Here is a 24,650-nt window from a genome sequence, read left to right on the forward strand (position 1 = left end):
GGAAAATATTAGAAGTAAATGGGTCAATAGAGCCTTAAAGTTTTATGGGGAGGGAGGAGAAGAGAGGATGGAAAGGGAACGTTAGCCTCCAGTGCTGGGGGGAAGCAAACTGGAATTTGCACAAGACTGTAGAAAGGCCAGGTGGTCTCAGTGGTGGTTTTGTTAGCATACTGATACCCTGCCCTGAACTTCAGTCTGGTAATTACACTTGGCCCATTCAAAGCCCTTCTGTAGCTTTATTTTGCTGTGGCTTTTTCTGACTTCTTTCTTGAGAGCATCACTCTGTGAAGTTGTGGCTGCTGTTTTTCCATGATCCTCTGTAGGGTGCGTGACTTGATTTATGCTTTTTGCCAGTGTTTCAAGCTATTAAGCACTTAAATGTCTGTTTGGATGGCTGTACTAAGCAAATGTCAGATATGTTTATTGTCCTCAAACTTAAATGATCACAGAAAAAAAAGACCCCAAAACTATGTGAGGATGAATGATACTGAAGGGAAAGGGAGTAAACCACTGCTATTTACCTCCATTATTTTGTGCTACATAAGCAGAACCTGGATAAAGAAAGAAAATCAGATTGGTTTATGCTAATTTTTGAATGCAACTGCAGTATGTGTTAGCAAGTTTTGTTTTTCTAATTCTGCCATATCATAAGTGGCAATATCAGAGAAATATACCTACGTTATTTATATATATATTACATATATACATTAATGCCTCTGCCAACAAATGCACTTACCTTGCATTTAAAGGGTTTGACATCAGAGTGAACAATCATGTGGGCCTTGAGAGTCTGCTTTTGCACAAAGCTCTTGAAGCACAAATGGCATTGATATGCTCTGATATTGGTGTGGATCAGGACATGTCGCTTCATGTTGGCCAGCAGGGTAAATTCCCGGCCGCAAATTCCACATTTGTGCTCTTTCACACCCTGAAAGACATGAAAAATTCTGTAGACGGAAAATTTTCTAGGTAATTTAATCATCAGTACACCAACTTATGAATTATTCATTCTGCATTAGCAAAGTTGATGATAAATTATTTCACTTTTAACATTTTTCAAGATACCTATGTATTTTCTCCTGAGAAATTCTTACAAGCTTCTGAGAAGCAGAGAAGTAAAACAAAATGTAAGCTAAATGAAATAATGAAGTCTGTTTACAAATCAGTCAAACACAGTCAGTGTCAGAGCTTCCCTTTCCTGCTCTGCTGCTTAAGTATTGATCAAATGTATACAATTACTGACCAAGAATAAAAGCCCACAACTTAAAAGACTAAAGTAGTGCCTGCCTTTAATAGATGAATGTGACTGGATTATGAAAAAGGCACAGACCTATTTTGAAGAAAGTTATAGAAAATAATCTGAGAGTAGTCAAACAGTATCACTAAGTAAGATTAGACATATTTATTGCAAAGAGAAAAACCTGTTCTTAGTGTTATTTTCTGTTACCATAATGGAATGATTTCATTTTATATGAGGTCTATAGAACATTTCTATCACTTTTTATGCTATCCACTCAATTTACTACTGCATAATTCAATATTCTTGACCACCCATGTGGTCTGTCAGCTTCTCACAGTGATTTAGATACCATGAAAATCGAAGAATTTTTTACCAAACGGCTTAAGAGTTTAACTTGCTGAAGGTAATAAGGATTTGCTAGTGAGGTGCTGAGAGCAATTACTCCTTCTGCAGGCCTTCTTTAAAGAGATGTGAAATGACTGTCAGTGGTTTTCACAGTTAATTACTAAGCTAAAACTGAACATCACTAGCAGTTTCAACTGTCTGCTCATCTGATATGAGGCTGCATTTAGTCAGCTAAGTACTATAAATTATATTCACAGCTGAAACCACCTGCGGCTGTGGACAAAGAAGCAGAAGCTCTCTAAGGGCTCAGGGGCATTTCATTTCCTGTGACAAAAAAACCTACCGAGTCTTCAATTAGTGGAGTCTTGCGTGGTAAGTCCGAAGACCAGGGAATCTCCAGAACGAACAGAAATTATAAGCATGAAGCAGAAAAGAAAAAGCAAATGTGGAAGTAGAGGTCCGGTTTTCAAAGAATACATGACTAAAAGGCTCAAGTGCTGTAGCTTTCTGTATTTTTTAAGGTTTTTCATGTAAAAGCCAGAATTCAAATGTTAAAGGAAAAATATGCAAATCCAGGAGAAAACTTTTTTTAAACTGAGATGTTTTGACTTGTCTTATTATTTTTGTAAAAGTGGATAGTCAATTTCAGAGCTTCTTGAATAGAACAATTACATTTTTCTTATTTTTGAAAGCAATCTTTTCAGAAATGTTCCAAAGCTTTCTCCTATCCTAAGTTGACTCTGTTGTCACCACTGTCAACAGTGGCAAGACTGCCGCTTGATATGAATTGGCTATGATTATGATCCTGCTTGTCCATTTCTATTAACTGCTATTCTGGATAACATATGCACAAAGGGGAAATTTTCTTAGGGTTGTTTTGTTTTTTAAATGTCTCATTATAATGATTCTTCAAAATCTGATGAATAATAACATACTTTTTTTTTATTATTTCCTGCAGTCCACTACAAACCCATGTTTCTTTTAAATTAACTTAATTCTTCAAAATTTCAGTACTGGGGAGGTGTTTATATATACAGTATATATATATATATATATATATATATATATATATATATATATATATACAGTAGATATAAAATTTTGCAGTAGGTCATTCCAAAAAAAAAACCCAAGAAACAGAGAGATGTGAATCCAGTTTGGGGAAGTGATACAGGGGGTTTAATTGAATTCCTGCTTATAACAAACTTGGATTTGCATGTACTTTCTTAAGCCTGACAGACACCCGGTTGGTACGACTGCCACCAATGCTGGGGCTTCTGTGTAAGCCTCTGCAGCTGGCAAGAGACACATTTCCGAGGAAGTACCTATATGTATCTCTATTAGTAGCCTGTAATCCTCATACTGCCTTCAGATGCAAGTGAGAGTTGGCTTACCTTATGAGTCAGGGAGTGTTGCTTCAGGTGGTGGGGCTGCACAAACTCCATGCCGCATTCTGTACAGATGTATGGGCGGATGTCTTTGTGCTTCATCATGTGGTTTTGCAGCTGACTTGGGTACTGGAAGGTCTTATCACACTCAGTGCAATTGTACTGTATAGGGCCACGGTGGGTGGTTAGGTGTCTCTTCAGCTGGGCCAGAGTTGGAAAGTCCAGGCCACACTCGACACAAATGTTCTCTCTTCCACTCTCATGCTTAGACTCATGTGCTTTCAGCTCACTGGGGTAGGCAAAACCCCTGCCACAGATCCTGCAGTTGTAAGGTTTGATGTCACTGTGTTGCATCATGTGTCTCTTAAGGTGACTTGTTTGAGTGAAAGCCTTGTGACACACCTGGCACTTATGTGGCCGAGTGCCTTGGTGTGTCAACATATGTGTGTGCAAGTGGCTCAGCTGCTTGAAAAGCTTGCCACACCGGGTGCAAGCATGTGGCTTAATGCCGCTGTGACCCAAGATATGAGTGACTAAATTGTACTTGGATGTGTAGGACTTCTCACACATGGGACATTGCCAGCGTTTCTGTTCTCCCCCCACATCAACATAGTAGCTGTCATCTATCTGAAGGTTGACATCTACTCTTTCCACTTTCTGTTTGTTTTCACCATTTTCTCTTACTTCAGCCCTCCTGAAGGGTGGTTCTGGAGGTCTTTTCATTTGAAAAGGGTTTCTGAAATGAAAGTTTGGTGGTACAATGAAGGGAAACATTAAGCCAGGGTGGACTTTAGGATAATAAGGGTAAGGAGCCTGCATGAATGCTGGGCTACTGGGCCATGCCATGTTAGGCTTCACTGGTTCTTGCTTAATGGGCTTGGCTCCAAAATGCTCCAGTGTTCTGTAGAATTGAAAACCAAAGTTGCAGAGGTCAATCATCTGGGAACTGTACTTGGGTTGAGTGGGCTGTTGGAACACCAAGGGGAGACTGGAAGAGCCTATATCATTGTGATCTTCAGGTCTATCTGGTGACAATGAGGAATCCCCAAGGGTGATGGGAGGAGGCATTTTTGTTGGCATACTCTTGCGTTTACGAGACCCTCCTTCCAAGGACCCTTGGAATGTTTCCATGGTTTCAAGAGAAGGAGGACCATAGTGGAAATGTGAGAGGTGCGTTCTGAATTCATCATCAAATTGAGTTGTTCTGTGTGGCTTTATAACAGGGCTGAGTGGCTGCAGGCAGCGGGAGAAGGGAGAGGCTCGGGTATTGTCCACATTAAAACTTGATTCTTCATTCTTCATCATATTCAATTTTCTTCTCTGTGGCCCAAATTCCTTAAAGTAAGCAAAAGAAACTACATATCTGTTTATTTCTTCATGTTTTTCTGGATTTAACATTCTACTGACCTTTTTATTGTTTTGAAGTCTGTTGGGTTTTTTAAATAAATACAACTAATGATTTCTTAGGTCTATATAAGACAAAGGCCTTTTAAAGCAGAATTAAATTGTAAAGTGAAAAGCAAAAAAGCTTTGGTCTTCCTGCAGCAGATTTGACCCACACTACATTTTTACAACATAAACTTTCTGTACTGTGACACACTACTTCATGGCAATGTTTCTGCCCAATTTAATTCACTCAGTCTGGTTGTGGGCAAAATTCTGTCCTTGGCTGCACATGAGCAGGCTCTAGAAATTGGCGGTGCATCTAAAGGATATGGTAATACAAACAATAATATGCACATTTATTATGGTTGTGACATGAAAAGCCAAAGCCAAAAAATGTTAAACTTCTTTGTATAATTAACATGTGCTGCTGTGAGAGAAAACAATGGCCAAGTGATCTAAGGACACTGTGTACCATCAGGTTTTGCGCCATGTTTCCTGGCTACTCGCACTTTGTATTGTAATAAGAAGGCGGAGATTAATTTATTTTCTTTGTTTTAATCACAGAGATATTTGCCTGGCAGATCTGGGGGAGGAAAGACATTTGACAACTCTCCAAATTACATTCAGTTTAATAGGCTTTATCTATCACTTTTTTGTTGTTGTTTGTTTGTTTCTAAACAGGTGGGCAAAATCACCACTATAAAAATAATGTAGAACTGATGTCAACAAAACCCCTGGGACTCCAGAGTAACTGACACCTAAAAATGCTCTGAGCCTATCTGATGATACAATGTGATCAGGCAGATTAATAATTTTCTCCTGGCAAAATTTTATGTCCATGCGGGGAACGTGTTTATGGTCATACCGGGAACTTCATCTGAATTTGTGGTTCATCTAAAGCATTAGTTATGTATTTTGGTTCATCTTAAATAACACTGCTACCTTTTCCCTTGTCCTTCTAGAGTCATAGAATCAGAAAACTTTTGTTAGAAAAGACCTTTAAGATTATCAATTCCTGCCATTAACTGCTGAATCCACCACAAAAACATGTCTCTAAGTACCACATCTATACGTCTTTTAAATACCTCCAAGGATGGTGACTCAATCACTTCTGTGGACAGCCTGCTTCAGTTCTTGACCACCTTTTCTGTGAAGAGGTTTTTTCCTGGAACAACTTGAGGCCATTTCTTCTTGTCCTGTCACTTGTTACCTGGGAGAAGAGGCAAATACCCATCTGGTTATAACCTCCTTTCAGGCAGTTGTAGAGAGTGATAATGTTACCCTGAGGCTCCTTTTCTCCAGTGAAACAACCACAGCTCCCTCAACCACTCTTTACAGGACTCGTGCTCCAGACCTCTCAACAGCTTTGTTGACCTTCTCTGGACACACTCCATCGTCTCAACATTTTCCTTGTCATGAAGGGCCCAAAACTGAACACATGATTTGAGGCCTCACCAATGCCCAGTACAAGGGGACAACCAGCTCCTGCTGGCCACACTATTGCTGGCACAGGCCAGGATGCCATTGGCCTCCTTGGCCACCTGGGCACTGCTGGCTCCTGTTCAGCTGCTGTCACCAGCACCCCCAGGGCCTTTTCCTCTGGGCAGCTTTCCAGCCACTCTGCCCCAGCCTGTGGCACTGCCTGGGGCTGTTGTGACCCAAGGGCAGGACCCAGCTCTGGGCCTTGCTGAACCTCACAGCACGGCCTTGGCCCATGATCCAGCCTGTCCAGATCCCTCTGCAGAGCCTGCCTGCCCTCCAGCAGATCAACACTCCCACACAGCTTGGTGTTGTCCACAAACTTAGCAAGGGTACACTTGATCCTCACATTCATCAATAAAGATATTAAACAGGACTTGCCCCAGAACTGAGTTGAGCCCTGGGGAACACCACTGGTGCCCATCTGCCAGCTGGATATAACTCCATTCACTACCACTCTCTGAGCCAAGGCATCCTGACATTTTTTACATGGGAAACAATGCACCCATGAGGCCATGAACTGTCTGTTTCTCCAGGAGAATGTTGTGGGAAATGCTGTGAGAAGCTTTGCTGAAGCCCAGGAAGACAGAATACATAGCTTTTCCCTCTTCCACTGAGGCATAGAAGGAGTTCCCGTTGGGAAAGTAGGCCTTGCCTTTCATGAGCCCATGCTGGCTGAGCCAGATCCTCTGCTGAGCTGTTCTGTAAATGCTGTGTGATGGCACTCAGGAGCTGCTCTACAACCCTCCTTCCAACCCTACTTGTAGGTAGGAGTCATATTTGCCAACATCCACTCAGCTGGGACCTCCTCAGACACCCAGGAGTGCTGGTAAATTATGGAAAGTAGCTCGGTGAGCACTAGCTCCCTTGGTACCCTTGGGTAGATCCCATTAGTCCCACAGACTTGCAGCAGGTTGCTGACTATTTCCCCTTGGATTATGGGGGCTTCATTTGGTTCCCTGTCTGTCTTCCAGCTCAGAGGCATGAGCACCCTGAGAACAACTGATCTGACTACGCAAGACTGAAGCAAAGAAGGCAGGAAGTACCTCAGACTTTTCTTCACTGTTTGATGCTAAGTTTCACCCCACATCCAACAAAGAATGAAGATTCTCTTTGGCCCACTTTTTGATGTGAATGGATATATAGAAGCTGTTATTTTCTGTGGCAATAGCTGGACTAAATTCGAATTGGGCTTTGGTCTCTCCAGTTTTCTCTCTGATAAATTCGTGACATCCTTGTAGCCCTCTTGAGGGATGCACTTACATGAATGTGTGTGTTTGTGTGCTTGTATCTAGCCAGCCAGGCAGAAGTTACGCTGGAAAACTAGACACATTTTCCCTCTATCATCTGTGACATGTTGATTCTATTTATACCATCATTCTTGGAAATGCTGGTGGAGAGCATGAAGGTGAGTGGAGCACTAAATACACTCCTATTTCTATTTCAGGAAGCTCCATGCTGGATAAGTTTTCTTCTAAAGATAGATGAAAGCAAATCTCTGTGACCTAGTTAGACCATGGGCAAGAGAAGGCATCTTAAAAAACATCTTGCAAACAGATTGTTTCCTTCTAATAGTGTAGAGTGTAGGATAATTATCTTTGAGATAAAAGTGTGAAGCTAAAGACTCAGTGAAAAAACACTAAGATGGAAAGTTTTGACAAAAGGATCAAACAATTTACAAAGAAGGAGGACCAACTGAAGGAAAAATTGAAGGATATCTAAACTTATGACTCAAAAACCACATTGGATAGAGGGGAAAAAGATAAAATAATTGCTTACAACTTGGACAAATATCTCATAATTATACCACAGTATTACTTTCAGTTGTTAGCATACTGATTAGAAACAGTGCACATATATATACACAATATCAGTTCAGGTAATCATGGAATATCCTGATTTGGAAGGGACCCACACAAGTCCAGCTTCTGGCCCTGCACCAGACACCCTCATGTATTACACCATGTACCTGAGACTGTTGTCCAAATGCTTCTTGAACTCTGTCAGGCTTGGTGCTGTGACTGCTTCCCTTGGAAGCCTCTTCCAGGGCCAAACCACCATCTGAATGAAACACCTTTTCTTGATACTCCAACCAAACTTCCCCTGACTCTCTGTCAGGCTGTTTCCTCAGTTCCTGTCACTGGTCACCAAAGTGAAGAGATTGGTACCTTCCCTGCCTCTTCCCCTCATGAGGAAGTTGTAGACTGCAATGAGGTCTTCCCTCAATCTTTTCTTCTCCAGGCTGAAGAGGACAAGTGGCCTTAGCTGCTCCTTATATGGTGTCCCCTCAAGGCCCTACACCATCTTCATCTATATCCTTCATAAAATGTGGTACCCAAAACCGCACACTATGTCTGTGTGCATGCACACATATATATGTAATATATGTATGTATGTTCCATTAGAGGGAAATTTTACTGGGTATTTATCCTAATGTTTACTTGTCACCCTAGCTCCCTGGTCAAAATAAGGAAAAGTTAGATCCTGAAAACTCTTTGGGTACAAAGGTTTGGCTTATTAAAAATGGAGAAGGGGAAGGGAATCTCCCAAATACTGAAAAATTCTCAACCTCTTTCCAAAAGAAAAAAAATTGTTTTTAAAAATCCTTTTTAATAAAGTAAACTCGCACAATTTGAACATAATACTTATAGACCAAAATCTTTCCTACAAAGTATATGCCTCAAACATCTTTCAACTTTGTGTCTCATTTTTCTCCAGCAATAAGGGTATAAAATTATTTAGAAAGCCTATAAAAATTGAGGACCCAGCTATGTTATTTACTGCTTCTGTTGGATTATTGAAATGCTGCCAAAAATACACAGAAATGACAGTGAGTTGTTTCTAATTGTTTCACTTGTTTCCTGGCTGCCAGTTCCTCCCTTCACATTTGTGCAAAGTTTTACTCTTTCTGGAGCACAGACCTGTAGAACTCCTTGAAATTACTAGAAATAAACATTTTCCTTGCACTACTAACCTTTGGCTGCTTTCACTGAGCCTGTGGGCTTATTCCACTGGCCACAGCTACAGGCATCACAGGACCGATCCTACAAGGGAAAGTGTTTATAGTCAGTGACCAGCACAATCAGGGACATGCTGTATAATCCAACACAAGAGGACTTAAAAGGAAAGGGGAAGTCTAATTATGGATCACCATACTTGTTGGTTTTTCTTCCCCTGAAATTGCCATGATATATACATTAATTATTTCTTCTTTCATTCTGGTAGCAAAACCTTGCTAATTTGAATGGAGGTATGATTTTAACTACGCTCAGAACTTAATTCCACAAAGTCATGAGCAATGCAAAATATACTTAGGGAGCAGTCCCTTGTTCTTTAAATAATTCCAGCAGGGAACTTTAAGGTTTTAGTACATTCCACAGTACTATATTTCTACCTAGATCTGGAGTAGCAGAAGTCATTTTAATACTCAACAACAAACAAGGCAGGGAAGAAATTTGAAATTTTTTTTACATTATTTTAATATTTATTTTTATTTAAATATATTTATATTCAGATATCCCCTGGGGACCTTTTGTGTTTCCTATTTCAGGACTTTAAAACTTCTTTCTTTCTGCAGAACTCATTATTTAAAATGTAGTGCTATGTAGTATGATTCTAAATATTGGATGGTCATTGAAAATTCTAGCTTTTATCAGTAATATATAAGGTATTAGGTTTTGGATGGTATTAGGTTTTGGATGGTATTAGGTTTTTGAAAGCTTGGATGGAAACTCACTGAGAGAGATTTCCATGCTGTATTGGTCCATAAACATAAGACCTCGCACTAAACTGAGCACTCCCAAACCAAATCAATTTCTGTAGAAGAGACAAGCATCCTCAATTTTTTTTTTTCTTTATGTAAATGGAAAGACAGTATTTTAAAGAATAGAACCACAAATTAACTCTTCCTGCCCTTTCGAAGCAAGAAATGTTACAGTGAGTTGAGACAGTTCTTGAGGAATTTCTGAAATACAATATCTATGCGGTAGCTAATAATCTTGTTAATTTCCATGGAAAAGGAAGAGTTTAATACAGAATATAAAATCACCATTTACTTTCCCATGTCCACTCATTTCTAAGACAAAGGATTAAAGAAAGTATATAAATGATGCTATTCATTCTACAAGGAGATATGTTACAGTCTCCAGTTAATACCCATTACAGGAGTCAACAGCAAATTTTCTTGAGAATTCAGTAGAATCAAGATTCTGGTTCCTGAATGGATGAAAGTGCTTTCTGTCTATAGAAATGTCCAGCCATAAAAAATGTGAGGTTATGGAGTTTCTCAAATTTAAACACTGGCTACAACTGTTCTGATTTTGCTCCTGGGCAACACAATCTTAAAGCCAGAAATAAAGCTAAGATGAATGAAAGGGATATGACAAAGTTAAATGGGTTACTTTATTAGGAGATTTGCACTTATGTTTTCTCCTTCAGAAGAAGATGAAGCAGACAAAAGTGAGGGAATCTGAAGGGGACCAAATTGGCTGAACAGCTTATCTTCTCTGGAAGAGAAATCCATATTTAATTGAACATGTAGGACTGAAGAGACCATGCCCTGTAAGAGTGCAATTCTGCTCTCCTTTTGAGGCCTGAAATATGGGTATCTACAAGCGAAGAATTAAAGCTAACAGATGTTTCTGTTGGATGTGGGAAGGATTACTGGCATATTTAACACTATTTTGTTTCTTGAGCTAAAGTTGAGCAGTTGGTGAGCTTCAGCTTTATTGAACAACCAGCTGGGTTTTTTCAATCACTGATTCTTGTCAACTGTTATTATGGAGATAATTATCATTATTTTAATGGGTTTAATGAGCTCTCAGTCTCCTCTTCCAAATATGTTTTGGTTTTAAATGTATTCAGTCATACAGCTGTTGAACTAAGCAGCAAATTATTTACACAGTTTTCTCTCATTTGCTATTTATGCAAAACTTGCATCTGTCTCAGGATCTGACTGAGGGATTTTATTACACTGAATTAACTTCATTTCAGCAGTGAAGTGCTCCCTACTGAATCTAGACTGCTTTAACTTATTTGCCATAGTTTGGAAATGCCAAGAACACCTGAACTAAGGTGAAAATTTCCATTACTGGTAACCAAGAATTTTCAGGTAGTACACATCTGATGCCTCCTTACAATTTTCCTGGCTATTTTCCTTCAGTGAAGGCATGGATCCTTCTAGGCCAAAGGTAATAAAACATGTCCAAACCCACATCAGAATTTCCTTAAAATCAGTGTCAAACCAACCATGTTCTCCAGGCATAAATATCCACATTTCAAGCAGAATATTTTGAAAAATGGACCCCATTATCATATATGGAGTGTATGCTAATAAATTCATAATTCATAAATAATCTGATTGTATGAACTGTGTGCATATCATACATAAATTAAGTATATATTAAGACACCCATATCAGCCTTCAAGTTTCTATGCTACAATATTTGAAGCTAACTTAAAAGATTATTTATATTATAAATTAAAAGAGCACTTTTTCTGCCATAGTTTGGAGCTGTGAGAAGACAAAAATTTGGACTACCTTGTGAAATTTGGACTACCTTGTAAAAATAAGTATGGATTTACAGAAAGTATCAAAAATCAATGAGTGCAGATTTTGATGAGGAGACACAAATATAATGGAAGTTTTTAGAAAAACAAACCTGAGCTGGGAATAATAGTAATTGAGTTTAGTCAAATCCTTTTCCATACCACTTCTACAAACACTAGTTTTCTCAGTCTCACATGCATGTAGATTCAGTGTCAAATGAAGTCAATGATTTAACCATTAGCTTAATTGTCTGTGGAGATAAGGTTTCTTGTCCCATGCATTTTTCAAGAGATATGTCTGCTTTATTGGACAGTACAATCAAGATAAAGATACTGCCATAAACATTCCTCTTCCCTTTTTGGATTACCATCACTAATAGAACAGGAATTGGAAATAAGTAAACAATTGTTCATGAACATGATCTGGAATAACTGAAAATGAGAAGCGGACCAGATCAGGTTTTTTCTTCCTGCATCAGTGTGATAGTAATAAGAAGATCACTGTCTTTTCACTTCTCCCTGGGAAATTACCTTCATCTGCTGGTAGTAGGCTTCAGGATAAAACTTCTTCTTTCTATCAACATATGTGGGGTTTTTTCCTCAGTGAATACTTGGTAAAAGAAAAGTGATAACCTTTGTAATTCTCCTTAGGACATAATCAGACCTCACTAAGGCCTGTGGGAAAACTTCCAATGATATCTGAAAGTACTTTTCAGTTTGCCTTATTATTTGTTATGGGTTCTGTTGCCCAGTGAGATAGGAACCCATCTATTCCTCAACCAAATGAAAAAAAATATATTCAGAACATATGTCAGCAGGTGGCAACCTTTTCAGACAAGCTTAATGAAAATCAAAGAAAGTTAATTGATTAAAAATCTGGCTGCTTGATATGACACAGTAAACATACAACAAGTAATGAACTTTCAAGGATATCTTTTTCTTAAATTATTTCCCCTTCATTTGCTATTTTAGTATCATCCTAGCTTCATGTTTAAAGTTCAGTCATTTTAGATATTCCTTCTGGTCTAAGGGCTTCTTATCCAGCATTGCTGCATTAATATTGTCTGGAAGGTGTCACCAATACAAAGAAATGTGTCTTCTCACAGAAAACTGTGAAATAGAAATAGTCTCCCTGCGTTGTCTTTGCTTCTCCCAAATTTCAACTGTTTAAGTTGCATAATTTTTTGTATATTAGCTGAGAAATGCAGAAGTTTAACATACCCATTTGCCTGCACTGACTATAGTCTTTGAAATCATCTTGGATTTGTGTGTAACTTGTATTCATTTGTTTCATTGGTTGTATTCATTTTCAGAGAGCAAGGCACTATGAGCACTTTCACAGGAGTATAGTTACTTTGGTATTCATTATAATAGATAAAATGCCTTAAAATACTATCAAAATTATACACATTCACTTTTCCATAACTTACAGATAATTTTTATTTTGATAATTACTGAAAGTAATCTAAACTAGATTTTCAGATTTCCTCTGCCAAAAGTCTGTGGCAGTCCCACCATGCAGCCTGCCAAAGCTGGGGTACTGTTTGTGGCATCACATGTGTTTATAGGGTTTATGTCATAATTTACTTTTCCATATTTACACTAATCAAATTTAAACTAAAAATAAGTTGACAGATTCTGTAATGAGGTAGCTGCAGATATGTTTCTTTTTTCTCTCTTGTGTGAGAGCTTAGTTGTCAGTTTAGCAAAATGGTTTGCTGTCCCTCTTGTTGTTCTTATGTGTGCTCTGTCCTTATTCTAAGGGACACCTTTGCTATCATTCTCTCTATTCCTCCCTCACCTAACAAGGGAGTGGTTGAGGGTAACAAAACAGTATGTTTGTGTTATCCACAGATTATCTACCCTAGGGGCTTACTGGCAATGCCTCTAGCAGTGCTTAGCCCTGTGGACCTCTCCAATCATTTCAGGTTATGAACAAAGTAATTTTTGAGTATTGTTTAGGACACTGGTTTTGTTCTTTGTTTTTCTTTATCTTATCCTCCTTTCTCCTTTTTTCTTTTTCTTCCTGTTTATGAGTTTTCTTAATTCTTCTCTTACATGTTCTTTGCTCTTCACTTCTGTATTCTATCTGTTGTTCACTCCCTCTCTACTTCTCTATTCTGTTTGCTAAAATGATCAGCAACACAGACACAACCTGCATAATGAAATGAACATTAAGTCAACAAACTCTGAAGAGTTAGCTGCTTACACAAAGTCACCACAAACCACAAGCTACACATGGTGGGAGCCTGCAAGGCACAGCAAATTGTACCGTCTAAAAGTGTGTAAAGGGGCCAAGATTTTATATCTTCAGCTGAGCAACTGCATCTGCCTGATTTGCTGGTACTAACATGGAATTCAAAGCTGCTTTGGAGTGCAAGGGAAAGGGAACAGCTGTTTGCTGGCAGACCTCTGGGTTCACAGTGTAGCTCTGCCCCATTCCTACCCACAGCAGGGTGGGCTCTGGTCTAACCTCTTGCCTTCTGCTGTTCCTCCCCAAAAACCTGCTAAGTGTAGCTTCAAGGAAACTGAGGTCACCTCTGGTGAGGCACAGGAGGATGTAAAACCAGGTATATCAGCTCAGGCTAGCAGTATAGCTAACCCAAGACACTGGTCTCATGAAGAAACAAGAAACCAGATGGCATATTATGTCAGCTTTCCACCTGGTCTTCAGGCAACTTAGAAAACTTCCTGCAAACAGATCGTAACCTGAAGTTACACCTTGGAGGGTCCAGGCTCCAGAAGGTTGGAGTCTACAAGCCCCTAACAATCACATCTGACTTCCCGCTGCTCCCTGCCCCTTGGCAATTGCACTTTTACTAGTCTAAAGGTCTAGCCCCAGCCAAAGGAGTCCAAAGTCACCAGCACGAGCCTTAGCTACAGCGCTCCCCTGAGAGGTTAGTGATGTGAGTCCAAACTCCTTGGGAGGGAAATTAATCAGTCTCCCATCTTGTGACTCTTGTATTTTTCCCCAAATCTGATGTTGTCAGTGTATATTCAGTTACATGTAAGTATTCTTACAGGACTAGATCAGGTTGGCCATAAGGGTAACATTTTGCAGCACATGTAGTAAAAGAATTTCAAATGTGCAAAGTGTAACTGGTACCAGTGACAGACTGCAAATGCAATTTGGTCCTGCCCTCACTAGGCATTGGAATTAATGATGGATTGGCCAGCTCAATTAATTACTCAGTTAAACAACTCTCATCTTAAGCAGCCAACTTAATTCTCTCTCTGACATCATCTGTGTTGTAGTGAAATAATTATGGAATATCTGGGGTGTAGCTGAGAACAAGATTGGGGATTAGACTGCTGTGAGGTGATGACCATTAGACAAATTTCTTCCCTTTCTTAAGTGGATAAGGCAATCTCATGCCACAGGCTGGAACCAAGGATGTGTCCTTTAAAAAGTATGTGGAGTCACTTTAATCACTGTTTATAGAAGAGCTATCACTCCATCCCTGTTTCCTGTCTATCCCATATCTGCCACTGCCAATTTAAATAATACATTTTTAGCCCTGTAGGAATACTATGTGTTAAATAGTTTTTCCACTGGAAAATTATCAAATAACATCCATGGAACGTTAGGACTTTTTTTTCTCTCCATACAGCTGCAAAAAGAGACAGGGTAAACAGAAGAACAAATTAATAATATAAATATTAGGAAGGATTTTGTAGTAAAATAGTGATGTTGATAGAGTGTAGAGTGTAAATAACACTTTGGATATAATCTTTCAACCTAAAATGCACAGTCATTAAACACTATAAACAGAATGGAGAGAGTTTGAGCTGTTATTTTAAGAAAAATAACAGAGCTATGAAGAACATCCAAAATTAGAATGATCAAAAAAGCATGCCCTTCCATAACCCTTGTTCTGTCCTACTTGAGCTGTTATTTTGAAAGCAAACCTTTAACTGGCATTCATGACCTTTAAAAAGGAAATACATTGAGCTTTTCTTCCTACTGTAATCCCAGTGTCCTTATCATCTACATGGAGGCCAGAGAGATGGTCTATTCTCCTCCCATCTCTTTGTTGTCTTAAAGGGTAGCTAAGGGCCACCTTCAGCTTGTTCAGCTTGGTTCTTTAAGCCAGCCAGCTGGCTCCTCCATCAGCAGTTAATGGCACCTTATGGGCATCGCATGCATCTCAAAAAAGAAAGGACCAGATAAAATGTGCACACATAATTGGAAAAGGGCCACGGGAGAAGAAGATTGTATGGAAGAGATTTTGTAAAAAGTTTCCAAAACAGCTTAAGTTTTAATGAAAGGCTAGGTTTCTTTAAACATGGAAGGGTATTATTAGTCATCAGCAAGACCACTGCTTTTGGTATTTCATTTGTGCTCAATTCCTTGTTTCACACAATACAAAACTCATAGTGAAACTGAAGGTTGCTAAAGAGGTAGGTACCATGTGTTTCAGTAAGACATGTTATATCCTACAAGAACTGAAAGAAGAGGATTTCACCCACAAAGTAACAGAAGTGAGTATATATTTATGTGGGTGTATGTGTATGTGTGTGTGTATTTATAAAAACATATCTGCTACCAAACACTCCTCTTGGTGTCCAGTTATTAAAAGTAATTACGAGATAATGCTTTCCTTTCCACTTAGGAAAGATGAATAAATTTTATTTCAGCTGAAGACTGAGCAGATTTCTTGCTGGAAAAGCTGCTTGGCTGTAAAGACTGATTAATCCTTATTAGCCTCTATTATTCACTTGTCATTAAGCTGGCTTAGTAATGACTTAGATATTTCCCTTTGAACCTAAGTACAACAGAAAACACAGTAAAGGAATTAGAACATATCAGTGCTGTTCTTAGGATACCACTGTGTTTTTCTTGTTGAGATCCAACAAGAAAAAAACAGGAATCAAATCAATAAGACAGAGTTTAAAAAGGCTCTTAAGGCAAATTGCTGAGGCACTGGAAGGAACTTCTTTTGATGTATTTATATTGTTATTAGGGAGTTCTGCTTTCCAAACTGCCAGAGCATAAAACCTCTGTTAAAGCTTTGAAACTGCGCTGAATATGTATTCATTGTCCAGAAAAACTGTAGCTTGCACATACACCTCAAAATTTCATTCAAAGAGGGTTCATTTTTATAAAATTATTTTATTTAATTTGAAGAGAAATGTGTTTACTTCTTCAGTTCCAGCACAAAATGTCATTTTTGTCTAATCCTATGAAGTGCGTGCAACAAGTAATTTAAGATACCTTCCTCTCTGCCTTTGCCCTTCATTGTGGTGCCAAATTTGAATCTTGTCCTTGCCTGAACAACAAAGATACCTTCCCCCTCTGATACCCAAAACACATCCTGTGTATTGCTGTTAATGATTTTGCTAACTTGTAGAAAGTTTTAAAAATAAGTACAAGTTTGTTCCCGAAACTGCAGAAAATCTGAAATTCAAAACTAATTTTATCTTGCTTCTGCAATTTCCATCAATTAGAAAACAAATTCCTTTGGTCAATATGGGGAGAAATTATAGAGGTTAATTACTTTAAACTGAAACAGATTTCAAATACTAATTGTACTGAATTCAATAAGCTAGCATATTGAATTGGTAAGACAGCTCAGATGTAGCCAAGTATCACCAGCAGATACTGGAACAGAGATTAGAATCACAAATAAATAAGCAATTACTTTTTGCCAAAAAAAAAAAAAAAGTGAGAAGAAAATCAACATAGTTTGAAACCTGAAATTCTGAACATTTCACAACCACTCTAGTACTAATCTTTCACCATAAGTGATGACAAAGACTTGCTCTGGATACTAACTCAGTTAAGATTTTCATCACAAAGAAAAGGAAACAAAGAAACCCTATCAAACCACTGTGACTCTACAGCATGACTAAGAATGGCCAACTAGCATCATAAAATGAAGTTTTGTGAGAAGTCACAGCATGTATTAACATAACTGTGTCTACCAATCCCTGCCCACACCTCCACAACCCCACCCACAATCATTCTACCTAGGACCTTTTCCCTGGAACAAACAAGCACCACATACAAATCCTGGGAAAATTAATAGGAATTATTGCTGTATTTTAGGAGATAAAACAGGTGAAGTTCTGGTCTGAGCATGGGAACATTACCCAGTAAATTCTGTCATGACTTACTGTCCTAACCAGATTCACCATCTTCCAGTGGGAGCCTGTTCATTATTTTTTAGCAGGAAACAAACTATTCAGAATTCTTGCAGCAAGTCATTAGGATGAACCTGAGTCCTGATCATTGGCCTGCAGAATCCAGTCACAACCATTCAACTGCATTCTTTACCTGTGGTTGAAGTTTAGGTGGGGTTCACTTTCTGTGGGATGTGAAAAAGTCAATTAATGTGTTTGGAATGAGAGACTGATATTTCCATTTTTCTGGCAGAGGAAAGAGGAGTTGGTGAGCACCATTTCTCTGGCATATGTGACTCTTTCTGTGACATCCTGACAAAATGCTGCCTACAGACACAAAATTCTTCCAGAAATCTTGGTGACTTCATATTGTGAGTGCAACATTATGCAAGAAATAATATAGCACTGATATAGCATTCATACTGGTGTGATTCCTTGCTCTATGGTTCTATAGAAAAAAAAAATTTCCTGCTCATTTATAAATGGATGGGCTTAATTTCTGGTGAACTTATGAACAAATTGTTAGCTTGATCTTTGAGGAGGTCCTCTACAGTTTTCTGGAATTCTTATCACAGGACAATGGTTTTGGACAAATACAGGATGATCTTCACAGCTTCAGAAATCTGTACTAAGGAACTGACCCAGCATGGGCTGGTGCCTACCAGATGCTTCAAACAACTTCTGCTGTTCCTTAGAAGCTGACAGATTCTCTAAAAACAGGTCATTCCTTCCCTTTCCACCTCCTGATATTGTTTTCATTACACATGTACTCTAAATACTTTTAAGAAAAAGCAGACTAGTAGAAAAATATTATGCTAACTGGAAATATTGTATAACAGAAGCCCCCTTTTAAATAATGTTCTCAATTTTTTTTCTGGAGCTGAAACACCAAGCTGAAACACTACATGCTTTAGAAAGCAGCTCAGAGAAACAACTAAACCTGAAACAGTCACTAAATTCCAACACATCCATCCTGGATACCTTTTGATTTGGTTTAAATCCAGTGTATTGCGTAAGAGCACATTGTAAGAGCACATACTCTTTCCAGCTTACAAAGTCTTTAGTAGCAGATCCAGCATAGAGCCCACCACGAAACAGGAAGGCTTTCATCACTGCAAAAAGGGTCTAACAGTTACATTGCAACCCTAAAAAGGGAAGACTGAAGTATAAGTTCTTTCACAACCAGGAATAGCAACAAATGAATTAAAAGGAAGACCAGAAGTCATCTTGTTCTTCCCAGCCAACACACTTGTGGCTTATCAGAGGGGCTGGTGTCAGAACAGGAGGGGGCAAAGCCACATGCTTCTCTCTCAGAGCCATCACATCTGGTCCTCCTTTGTGGGAAGACCAAGATTCTTCCATGCAGGGAAATCAGGTGGTGTCTATTCTTCATCAGGCCTCCAGACAGAGGACTGTCTGTGGGTGATGCCTACTTGCTGTGCATTATCATCCCTTCTACTACAACATCATTGGAGAAAAACAGATAAAAAGGCATGCTCCTTCTCACAGCCTTGCTTTCAATTTCAAATTGGTTGTACCTGTCTCAAGTTCTTAGCAAAAGGTGATGTTATCAGTGTAGGAGACTCAAGTTACCTTGTAGCTTTTAGTAGTTAAACCAATCTCCAACTTTGTATTTTTCAGTGTTCTCTGAATTCTACTTCTTCTAATGGGCATATTCAGATGAAAAGTAGAGTATTTCCAGGTTTACTTTTTGAAGAATGAAAGGGGAAAATAGGTTTCCAGGGAACACACTTTTCACGCTAAGATTTTTCCTTTACATCAAATTAATTCCTGCACATCCACAAAATAGAAGGAAAATGTGTTAGTGTTTTAGCTTTTGTGGTAGAAGAGGGAGGAAGGGATTAGAAATTAAAAATAGGGTGGTATTTTCATCCTACATTTAAATAATTAATAACAGTTTTTTCTAACATGAAAAGCAGGAAATTAGAAATTAAATTTTTTAAAAAAAGCAATTATTCACATAATTTCTTCCCATAATCTCCAGAGCACAAAAATATTTTTTTTTACTACATGATTACTTAGCTTAATTGCTACCAATGACATTACAAGTTTTTACAGTACATTAAGAATTGTTAGTTGAGAAACATGAGAAACAAAATGCTGTGTTTCACTTATCAAGAGCAGAGTAATATGTATAAAACCACCTGTTTTACAGAAGAAAGTCAAAAAATTTTTACATTTGGAAGGAGCTAAACCAAACATTAAGTAATATTTTTCATTGGATCATAAGTATTTTAGAAGTCAAGCAAGAAGGACTAGTCCCTGTCAGGTATATGTAAACAAAAAATACACAATCAACATACAATTCAATGCATGTTTTAAATAACTGCTGCGGATTAACTTGGGCCTTTTCTTTGGATAAAAATCTGAATATAATTTATAAAATGCTACTGCATTTTTACGGCAATGGAAAGCTGCAATCTCAATTTCAGAATAGAAAATTTACGGAAAAAGAAGAATAATCCAAACCAAATTTTAGTCTCTTTGCCTCCCCTCCCCCCTCCCCCCCAATTTGTTTCTTTCTTTTCAAAGGCTTTGCATTATTTGTGTCTCTATAATTATTTCTTCTCCAAGATGACATTCCTTTCTTTTTTGTGATCTTCTGAGATTGCAAGGTAGATCATGGAAAACTACTGGACTTAAAAAGAAAATAACTATTAAAATAACTATTTGGTTTTAATTGGTGGTTTATTTTTAAGAATTTGTTGGGTTATAAAATTAATCTAACAACGGAATAATTTGACAACAGCCTGTAGCAGTCTCACAGCATTTATAAGGTCTGTTTTGAGGAGCAGTCTGATTGGATCCATTGGTACTGAAGAACATACATTGGTGCTCAGAAACTATGGATCATTTCATATCAAATAGTATGCAAGATGTTGCCTTACACACCGTTGTTTTGTGTCCCTTAACCACAGCCACAGAAAATCCCCATTACCTTATGCAGCCTTTACTGCTTTTTTTTCTTTTGATGCCATTCTGCTGACATGTCCAGAAGAGTGGAGCAGGCCACTCAGAAATCTCTCTGCACCTTTGAGTCTTTGCAATTTCAAAGATTGAAAACAACGTAAGTGTTGTCTGAGATACATACTCTTCTGTCTCAGTGTATGGGCTTGTCTTGGATTGCTTCCATGATTCATCCCTTCATGCTTAACCTGTTCTAAACCCTGTGTATCTCTCTGGGACTACTTGGAACAGCACCTTAAAGACACAACACTATGTTTATCTGTGAAATGCACAGTGTTTGTCAAACCCCTACCATCTGCTCTGCACCCAGATAGTCCTAAGACAAGGCTCTTGTTGATGCACTTGTTGGTAAAAATGAAAGACTATAAAAAAAAAAAAAACTTCCTTGATATTCAAAGCTTCAAATTACCTTCTAGTCAAAAATGTACATTAGACATGACAAAATGTTACTAGGAATGTAACTCAGTGCTACTAGTCTGTACTGACAAAAAGTCTCAGTAGTCTACACCATTAAAGAAGCTGGTCTTAAACATAAAAGTGCAAATGACATTTACAGAAAGACTTCACTTAGCTTCTATGCTGTTTGAACCAGACCTGTAAACTTGGGATTTCCACAGGGTACAAACTGTTTCTGTAACCTCTCTGCCATTACTGGTATAGCTTTTTTTTTTCTATTTCCAAACAAAAGCAATATTCTTCTATACTTTATTTCATTATAATTGAGAACACATCAAATGGAAATAATGGTTTTAAATAATTCTCTGAAGAAATACATACACTGACCATTTACTTATTTATGTTATACACAAAAATATGGCTATTAGCAGCAGAAGCAGTAAGACTTTAAGCAAAATAAAAACAAACTGCCTCTTTTTATTCTTGGCTTCTTGTGTGAATATTTTTATAATTTTAAGAGTTGAGTCATTAACCATTAACAGTCCAGTGTCTCACAAACATTGGGGTAAATAACTGAAAGTTCATTGCACAGGTATTTATTTTGTGCAGCAAACTAGTAGCAAATCTGTACCAAATACAGACTCAGATTATACCTTTCTCTTCTGTAAATATCTCAGGGATGTAGGAATAACATGTCAGCCAAAAAAAATCATCCTCCTGACACCTCAAGAAAGATCCTAGTTCTGTTACAAGCTTCTGTTGTGCTAAATCATGTTACAGTGCTTGTGGCAATAAGTTATACAAAGTGAAAATAAATAAACTCCAAATGATTGCAAAGATGTATTTTTTAAAGGAAAGTAAACCTAATAGGTAAAATATAAGAATGAAACTCAAAATTCAAAGTCTGTTTTTTACTAAGCATTTTACTACGCAAATTACTAAGCATTCCTTTAAAAAACTCTTTCTCTGTGCTTATTATTGGGGACTGGGTTTTAAAACAGTATGTACTGCTTTTGCTCACCTACTATGATTTGAGCAAATTTTCTTCATATTTATGTATTTCAGACAATGTCTCAGAGAAAGCATTTATTGTATATATGGTTTAAATCAAGAATACACTAATGCATAACATCTTCAGAAATAAAATCTGTACCTAAAGGCTGCAGCTTGCTTTTATCTACATGGCAAACTGAACTTCTGAGCCAACCAGAACAAAGACTTACAAGTGATTGCAATCCAGACTAATACCCTGCAGTTTGAACAAGATACCACCACGAACACAGAACTTATGTAATTTTCTGTGTGTGTTTGGAAGACTTCTATACATCACACTTGACGTAAAAACTGGTATTCCAGGTGTTTGTCATGTAACTATCAAAATAACTGTCCAAATAATTTCTTTAATTTCAATCAGTATATCTGTATCTATCACATAAAAATAAACCCAGATATCCCAAGGTCAAGATGTGGTAAATGGTTTTCACAGCAAGACCTGGCATACATTTTTTATTAGCAGATAACAAATTGTTTGTGAGTTAAGTATAACCGAATAAACTATTAACTTGTACCAAACTAGAGTGGGTGGCAACATTAAGCTAAGGAGTTCAAGAAACAAGTTATTTCCATCTCCTTTGGCAGAGCCCCCTTTGGCTGCTCCCAAAGCATAAAGAATCTACAACTTACCCAGAAACTGGGCTGAATCTGTGGTACACCATTTCTTCCTATGGAAAAACCTGAGAAAGACACCAGATGGAGGGAGGCAGAAAGTCCTTTCCACTAGTTGCTTCAGTGAGGGGTGGAAGCAGGAGGCTGTCCCAGGGTGGAAGCGCAGCCCAGGTGCCCTGGCGGGAGCAGGATTCAAAGCAGGGCAGCTGGAGCTGCCTGCCAGCCCTCTGCAATATCTGCCCACCATTTGTAGTTTCTCTGTTTGATTTGTGGGCATCCTGCAGAGGACCCTGCACTTCAGAGAGCAGCAGCTTGAAGAAATACTTAATCATAAAATGAGCAAATTCTCCTTCTGCAGGGAAATGGATACCTGTCCTATTTCTTGCCCCACCTCTGCATTCTGCTTCTTCAGAAGCGTGCAGGGGGGGATTTTTCTCATACAGTATTTGAAACATACTCTTGCATTAACTCATTTCACATGGCAGTTCTGATCATTCTGATGCATTTATGATCAACATGAAAAAACATTATTGAGGTCTACAAAAATGCAAACAAGAGATATGCAGTTGAGTCCATCCTATTACTGATATGAGTGATCAGCCTCAGTGTTGTTATGTACTGCACAACATGAACTTTTTCTTTTGTTCTGTTTTTTTCCAAGTGAGATCCAGGAACCAGCTTACCACCTCTTAAATGTCATTGTTCCTAGACTAATCATATACACAGATGAGTAGAGATAAACATGTGGAATCCTAAACACAATGCAGTTTGAAGAGAAAAAAAACAGCCCCAGTAATTCTTCTCCCAGTACAGCACAGCTTGGTGTGTTGGAGCAGACTTCAGTACTGGCAGATGATAAATGAAATACATTGATTCCTGTATGACACAGCTCCTCTCTATGTTTTTAGCAATGGCCCATTGAATCTTGCTGGAACTGTTGTGATAAAGTTAGTGAAGCCTTTAACAAGATTCCAGTAGCAGGACTTACATACGCAAAATTCACAGCCGATTATATTGTGAATATTATCAGCCTAATTGGAAAATATTTTCCTATCTGCATAGGTTAGACCATATGGTAATAGCACCAGTATCTAAAAACCAGACTATAGGTATCTCTAGCGTAAATAGACTGCTTGTTAATGCATATGGTTATTATTCTTTTATCAGTTAAATGTGTATCTGATTAACACTTTTTCTTAATACAAAAGCAGATAAATATATTGCATTTCTAAAGAGTTAACCATAAAAGCATTTTACTTAACTTACCAGTTGTTGAAGCTGGAAGGAGTCTTGCCCTAAACACTACCTGCTCTCATGTTTGTAATATCTGTTTCTGTCTCCCACTGTCTCCCTCCCCCCTGTGCAGAGATTGCAGTAAACTTAGAAAACTAGCAGGGACAATGTTTCAAATGACTTAAGAAGGAGAACAGGAACAATCATTTCGTTCTGGGTTTTTTTTTTTTTTTCAGATGAGTACAGTACCTTCAGAAAGAAGGAAGGAAGGGAGGGGAGAGGAAGTCAACAACCCTTTGCTTTCCTGCAAAAAATAAGGAAACAGCAGATAGCAATCTCATTTTCTCTCAAACAAAATGTTTGGAAAAATAAATATATCCAATCCAAAAGGAATTCCTCAAGTATTATATCTGCATTATTGGCTTCATAAAACCTTCTTTACAGCTTGTTATGTGCAAGTACATGAAATGAATTTCCGAAGTGGTAGGTAGGAATAAGACACCCGTATCTTATGCAGAACAATTAGCCGTAAGCTTGCATAGATAATGAAGGCCTCTAGAGAAAGACTAATCTTAGATGTATACACAGATCTAGTTTCCATGGTGATATAGGTAAAAAGATGTCTAAAACCCCTGTTTACAGTGATCACAAGAAAATAGCACATTGGCTATTTATAGAACGCTGTGGGGGAAAAAGAAGGGTGATGAAAGGGGTCAGAAAAATGGCAAGGATCATATCTTGATACTGGTGGTACAGTAATGAGCAATTGATCTCAAAGAATGTCATTACAGAAGGCATACTGATTCATCCAAACAGAACCAATGTACTATGTTTTAGAACAGATTTTAGACTTTCTTTCT

At 38.1% G+C, this 24,650-nt stretch overlaps 1 protein-coding gene across 8 annotated transcripts in view; it reads right to left on the minus strand.

The window, feature by feature from the left end:
• Window positions 1-23,957, minus strand: part of ZNF366 (zinc finger protein 366) — a 37,022-nt gene extending 13,065 nt beyond the window's left edge. Inside the window, exons 1-5 of one of the 8 annotated variants that reach the window (XM_005522713.3) lie at window positions 23,824-23,957; window positions 8,813-8,882; window positions 5,445-5,569; window positions 2,980-4,308; window positions 737-928 (exon numbers count right to left, since the gene is read on the minus strand). In XM_005522713.3, coding sequence (XP_005522770.1) covers window positions 737-928; window positions 2,980-4,278 — 1,491 coding nt within the window. In that variant the 5' untranslated portion in view covers window positions 4,279-4,308; window positions 5,445-5,569; window positions 8,813-8,882; window positions 23,824-23,957. Of the gene's footprint in view, window positions 1-736; window positions 929-2,979; window positions 4,372-5,444; window positions 5,570-8,812; window positions 8,883-20,467; window positions 20,587-22,575; window positions 22,759-23,823 lie in introns of those variants that run through there. The other 7 variants (XM_014252366.2, XM_088054242.1, XM_005522712.3 and 4 more) reach the window with 7 other exon arrangements.
• Between the last annotated feature and the right edge of the window lie 693 nt (window positions 23,958-24,650).

The sequence above is a fragment of the Pseudopodoces humilis genome, chromosome 4 (assembly GCF_049639895.1).
Source record: "Pseudopodoces humilis isolate 2021_Gansu_Grassland_sample_001 chromosome 4, ASM4963989v1, whole genome shotgun sequence".
Lineage (NCBI taxonomy): Eukaryota > Metazoa > Chordata > Aves > Passeriformes > Paridae > Pseudopodoces > Pseudopodoces humilis.